The 6174-nt window shown below is 37.9% G+C and overlaps 1 protein-coding gene across 1 annotated transcript; it reads right to left on the bottom strand.

The window, feature by feature from the left end:
- Positions 1-2347: 2347 nt before the first annotated feature.
- On the bottom strand, positions 2348-5284 carry LOC143753099 (cystatin-B-like). Its single transcript, XM_077245632.1, has 4 exons — positions 4978-5284; positions 3362-3647; positions 3008-3100; positions 2348-2593 (listed from the first exon to the last, which is right to left on the bottom strand). The coding sequence occupies exons 2-4, from the start codon at positions 3440-3442 to the stop codon at positions 2444-2446; spliced, it is 324 nt and encodes a 107-aa protein (XP_077101747.1). The 5' UTR covers positions 3443-3647; positions 4978-5284; the 3' UTR covers positions 2348-2443.
- Between the last annotated feature and the right edge of the window lie 890 nt (positions 5285-6174).

Below are 6174 nucleotides of genomic sequence, written 5' to 3'. Positions count from 1 at the left end.
CCGGCACGGCCCGTTTAAAGCCCTGGCTTGCACTGGCCCAAGGCTATTAGCCCGGCACGGCCCGTTTAAAGCCCTGGCTCTCACTGGCCCGCACTGGCCCGAAGCTATTAGCCTGGCACGGCCCGTTTAAAGTCCTGGCTCACACTGGCCCGCACTGGCCCGAGGTTATTAGCCCGGCACGGCCCGTTTAAAGCCCTGGCTCGCACTGGCCCGAGGCTATTAGCCCGGCACGGCCCGTTTAAAGCCCTGGCTCGCACTGGCCCGCACTGGCCCGAGGTTATTAGCCCGGCACGGCCCGTTTAAAGCCCTGGCTCGCACTGGCCCGAGGCTATTAGCCCGGCACGGCCCGTTTAAAGCCCTGGCTCGCACTGGCCCGCACTGGCCCGAGGCTATTAGCCCGGCAGGGCCCATTTAAAGCCCTGGCTCGCACTGGCCTGGGGCTATTAGCCCAGCACGGCCCGTTTAAAGCCCTGGCTCGCACTGGCCCGAGGCTGTTAGCCCGGCACGGGCCGTTTAAAGCCCTGGCTCGCACTGGCCCGAGGTTATTAGCCCGGCACGGCCCGTTTAAAGCCCTGGCTCGCACTGGCCCGAGGCTATTAGCCCGGCACGGCCCGTTTAAAGCCCTGGCTCGCACTGGCCCGCACTGGCCCAAAGCTATTAGCCTGGCACGGCCCGTTTAAGGCCCGTTTAAAGCCCTGGCCCGCACTGGCCCGAGGCTATTAGCCCGGCACGGCCCATTTAAAGCCCTGGCTCGCACTGGCCCGGGGCTATTAGCCCGGCACGGCCCGTTTAAAGCCCTGGCTCGCACTGGCCCGAGGCTATTAGCCCGGCACGGCCCGTTTAAAGCCCTGGCTCGCACTGGCCCGAGGCTATTAGCCCGGCACGGCCCGTTTCGGCCGGTTTAAAGCCCTGGCTCGCACTGGCCCGACATGTGACACCTCGGGCGCTTGACCATGCTTCAGTTGTTGACGGCTCTGGAGTGAGAATGGGTTGAAAATGAGTAACATTTAAACAAAAATATCTGAATAACAGACAGACGTTAAAGATGAATTTAGAACTCTTTATTTTTTATTGCTGATAATAAGCTGATAACAAGCAGAATCACTGAAGGAAAGAGAAACACAAGAACTACAACTGACTTCAGCCTAAGATGAAATTAACTGAAAGACACAACTATCTCTTATTACTAACCAGGCTGACTTTATTTCTGTCATTTGTCTAGTTCTTTTTGAAAATTAACAGAAGTTTAGATGTTAACGGTTTATTGAAAATATTTGTTCACCATTATGGAGATCGGTGTTTCATGTAGTTGGACAGTTTGACTCAGACTTTTTATGTCAGTTTGTGGTTTTTGTAATGGTGTTTGCCAAAGCATTTAAATTGCTGCAAAGAAAACCATAAACAAAGGCGATCAAATGATAAAGTTTTAAACATTGTAAAGAAAAATAGATGCTAAGTCTTTTGATTGATCAAAACTTATTTGATATTAATCGACTTTCACCAATATCATTTTTTTGGCACAGATCACTCTACATTTAGATTTTTAAATACGTTATAGGATTTTTTATTTTTTTTTTATACAGGGACATCAAGAATCAGCATATGGATCTCAACAATGGTGACATGCTTCATGCCGCAATGCATGCTGGTAGCTATGAGTTGTATACTATGGTGACTCCCAGACAGTGGGAATTTAGTGAACTTCTCAGATAAAGGTTGTGGTAATGCACACACGCTGGCCCTGTCTCTCTCCCCTTACAAAAATGTACCATGGTTTTACTACAAATAAAAAATAAAACATGGATATTGTAGTTAAACCATGATAACCACAAATTAACCACAGCTCTCTCTCTCTCTCTCTCTCTCTCTCATAAAAATAAATGTCATATTTTTATGGTTATACCTGGACATACATTTGCACTTCCTAGGGCAGATCAGAGCTAAACGCTTCTCTTTTAGTGGAAATAAAAAATACAATATCATGTGAAATATTTTAAGTGTTTATGGGTTTTATTAATTTAATTTTCAAAATGCTCCTCTCATGAACACTGAGTGAAGAAGAGAAACTGTACAGGTTTGTAATGAAGTGAGTTTGAGATGAACAAGATTTCAGTTCATATAATAATGTAAAAATACAGTCTGTATGTTAAGAAATGTTTTAAAATTACATTAATTTAGATCTTAGTCTTAAAATTATGAAATTAATGTAATTCACTCTTTACTGTTTTTTATGTTAATGTTTTAATGTTTATTGTTTCAGCATAAAACCATTTTAGTAAAGTGAAGTGAATTGGGTGTTGTTCATATAAACACACTGACACAGGCACTGAGTTTTTGAGTTATTGAGTTTATTGAGGAATAAAACAGTTTTCAATAGTTCCTCTATACAGTATGGCAGCTCATTGTGTGTCTGTTATTATATCAGACTATTTTCTGCGTGCGGTTAGAAATGTTCGGGTTTCAGAGGGTCACTTTTGGTTTTAGGGTACTGGACTCCAGTCACAGCTGGGTCACTGTTTTCAGTCACTTTATCGCCGCAGAATAAAGCTCGATTTATCTTCACATGAAGGTACTTATCTACTCCGACCTTCACCTGAGAGAGAGAGAGAGAGAGAGATATTTTCACACTTGAATTTTAAGTGATCTCTTCCATGTAAAACTCTGTTCACATTGATATCAACCTAAACACATTCATTCTCCATGACAGCAAACAAATTTCTATGAGTTCTGCTACAGTGACCATTGCAGACTAGATGTGAGTGTCCAGAAACGCTACACAGTTGAGAAGTTTTCTCTTATACAAATGCAGAGGAACTTTATACAGTGACTTGATTCACTTAACCTTTTCAGAGAGGACTGAAAAATTACTGGACACATCACACCCGTTTAGGACACACTGTCACAGTTTGCTTGTTGGTATGGGAAAAATACAAATTGTGCCAGAAGTATTTAAGTGATGAAAACATCAAGCTCAAAATCCATAAAAACCAAAAAAATACTAATTTACCTTGACCAGATAGTTTGTTCCACCACACATTGTCTGAACCCTATAGGTTTTAGGAATGCAAACATCAAAACGGACTCCAGCCTGCTTCCCTGCCTGAATAAACAAATGCACCTTTTATATTCATCTATATTATTATTATATTATTATTATTTAAAAAATATTTTGTTTATTGGTCTCTAGTGAGGTACGTCTATCAGTCAGATATCAGAAAACTGTTTTGTGACTTTAAGTACAAGTACAATAAAAAATAAAAAATATTTTCGCTAACACATTTTACAGCATCAGAATAGATAACTTTACTAATCTGTTTTAACAAAAACACATTTTCTATATGAGTGATTTTCTGTCTCTTACCTCAATGCAGATGTTCTCCACCTCTCCATTGACAGGCTCCTCTGTGCTCCATCCTCCCAAAATTTGCTTTGCATCAGTCATTGTGCTGGTGATCAAATCTGGATAATAAACTGTATTATCAGGCAGTTTGTCTCACAGATTGATTCTGATCCACTATTTATGCTGCCAAAATCGCATGACGTCAGTCGTCATTGTAATTCCATGTAATCACATAAAAGAGACTGAATGAATAGGCGGAGTTTCTCTTTGGGGTGTTGTGTAATATTCAGAAAAACTGTTCATTCTTCTGTGGAACAGAAAAGAAGATATTCTGAAAAACATTGGGAACCAGTTGAACGAACATTGGTGCCCCGAGTAACACAACTTTGAAACAACATGAGTGCGAATTGTTATTTACAATTCGCACTCATGTTGTATGTTGAACTATACCTTTAAAATTGACCCACAAAAGCATAATGTTTTTCTTTATTATATCTCTCAACATATGCATTTTGTGTGTGCTGCGCTTCAGTGAAGTTTCATCAGATACAGTTTGAAATCCATCATCCGTGACACTGTACATGTCAACCGGCAAATGCAACTCCAAAAAAATATATAAAACTGAAAATACTGAAGACAGCCGCATGACGTCTCATAAACAGCTTTCAGTTCACATAATCACAGGATTACAGGTAAAAAAAAAAAATGCAATTTCGGACTTTATGTTTTTAGGAACATTTTGTCCCAATCTTCAAGCAGATCCTTAAAAAAGTAAAAAAAAAGATTAAAGAAAAATATTAATAATTTCCTAACAATACTTAGAGTAAACCTCTAAAAAACATTGCTCAAAATATTTATTTTTTAAATAATATTTTTAAGTTCAACACATTTCACCACAGCAAACACTGCCTGAGACATAGTAAAGGGGGAACAATAAATAATACAAAAATCAAATATGACAACACAATATAAATGGAAAATAATTACAGGAAAAAAAATACAAAAAAAATTGTATGCCAACCTTTTAGAGTGGGTGACTTATCACTAATCCAAGATATAATTTTTTTTTTACTAATAGTTAAAAAGTAAAAAAGTCGTTGCTTTTTAATTTACATGTGACTTTAAATTACAATATGTGACTCAATTCAACAGCTTTATTATGTGACGGTCTCATAAACAACCGGTGTAATCTCCTGCATTTGAAGAAGAGATGAGAATAAACTGAATTAATAAGGTGTGATATGTAAGCTGTGTAAGATCTTTAGCTGAATCACTCTTGTCCTTTTGCACAGAGCAAGTCAGGATCTGAGGGGAAAAAGTTTTGCTTCTATTATCATTCATTTTAATATATCTGACTCCATTCAGCTGCTTTTCATGGATTGAATATGAAAGTCAGTTACTGTACATTCAAGGAAGATTATGTCCAAATTAAATACTTTCTAAATTATTGTGTTTTTGAATTTTTGAGACTGTCTTCCTCTGAAAAACAAGCCCATATGTCGTTTGTACATGCAGAGAATTACGACCAACAGTGACGTTTTAAATGAAGTGGCCTCTAGCAGTCTTATAGTCTCAAACAGTATTATATATATATATATATATAACAAAATGTGTGTGTGTGGAACTTCATCACTTACCTGCTGGTCTCAGTATCTCCACTTGTTGTTTGTGAGTTTTTAATCACTTCAGACTGTTTTATGTTGTTGTATCAGTTTCTGGCCAACAAAAGTTCTTGATTGTTTACAAAGATAAATTAGGAATTTGATACTGTCGAATTAATGCAAGTGGCTTGACACATCTTTAATTATTCTCTCAAAGTGTCTTTTGTGTCTCTGTACGCGTCATTCCTTAAAAAAACAAAAACAAACAAACAAACAAAAAACAATAATATTACAATACTAATGCATTATTAATATTCAAGGTACACATTTGATCAGATCATGAATTCCCTGGGAATTGCAATGACTTTGCCTTTTTTGTTTGAGCAACAGAAACATTATTACCCCAAAAGCGTATATCTGTCATCTAAAGATATTTCAAAATAAATTACAGTTTATTTTATTTCACCATAACCAGTTGTTCCAGTTGGCCAGTTTATGTTCACAGTTGGTTTATGTATCTATTTGTCAGGTAAGTATGAATCAGTGCCTTTGAATGACCATTTACATTTATGCATTTGATAAACACTTTTGCTCAGTGACTTGCATTATTAATATTCAGGGAAGCCTATACATTTTATAAATTCCAGTCCATGAATTTCCTGGGAATTGAACCCATGACTTTGCCTTTACTGTTTGAGCAACAGGAACTCTACACTATTCACCATAAGGTGTATTTCTGTAATCTAAATTGCCACACGTTGTTGGGTGCATTTTTTCTACGAAATACATAAAAGTGTAACTTTCTGAATTTTCTTTTCTTTTTTTCATTTTAATATATCTGACTCCATTCAGCTGCTCTTCATGGATTGAATATGAAAGTCAGTTACTGTACATTCAAGGAAGATTATGTCCAAATTAAATACTTTCTAAATTATTGTGTTTTTGAATTTTTTAGACTGTCTTCCTCTGAAAAACGAGCCCATAATGTCGTTTGTACATGCAGAGTATTACGACCAACAGTGACGTTTTAAATGAAGTGGCCAGCAGTCTTCAATCAATGCAAGTGGCCTGACACATCTTTAATTATTCTCTCAAAGTGTCTTTTGTGTCTCTGTATGCGTCATTCCTAAAAATAAAAAATACAAATAAAAAAAAATAAAAAATAATATTACAATACTAACGCATTATTAATATTCAAGCTACACATTTGATCAGATCATGAATTCCCTGGGA

The sequence above is a fragment of the Siphateles boraxobius genome, unplaced genomic scaffold (assembly GCF_051911475.1).
Source record: "Siphateles boraxobius isolate OS27281-9 unplaced genomic scaffold, OSU_SipBor_1 273, whole genome shotgun sequence".
NCBI lineage: Eukaryota > Metazoa > Chordata > Actinopteri > Cypriniformes > Leuciscidae > Siphateles > Siphateles boraxobius.
This window is presented reverse-complemented; position numbering and strand designations above follow the sequence as displayed.

Excerpts from the sequence above, each read along its gene's own strand:
- LOC143753099 (XM_077245632.1), bottom strand. The coding sequence starts at position 3,442 with ATGACTGATGCAAAGCAAATTTTGGGAGGATGGAGCACAGAGGAGCCT. Across the intron at positions 3,101-3,361 it reads TGGAGAACATCTGCATTGAG|GCAGGGAAGCAGGCTGGAGT; the intron begins GTAAGAGACAGA and ends TTGTTTATTCAG. Across the intron at positions 2,594-3,007 it reads GAACAAACTATCTGGTCAAG|GTGAAGGTCGGAGTAGATAA; the intron begins GTAAATTAGTAT and ends TCTCTCTCTCAG.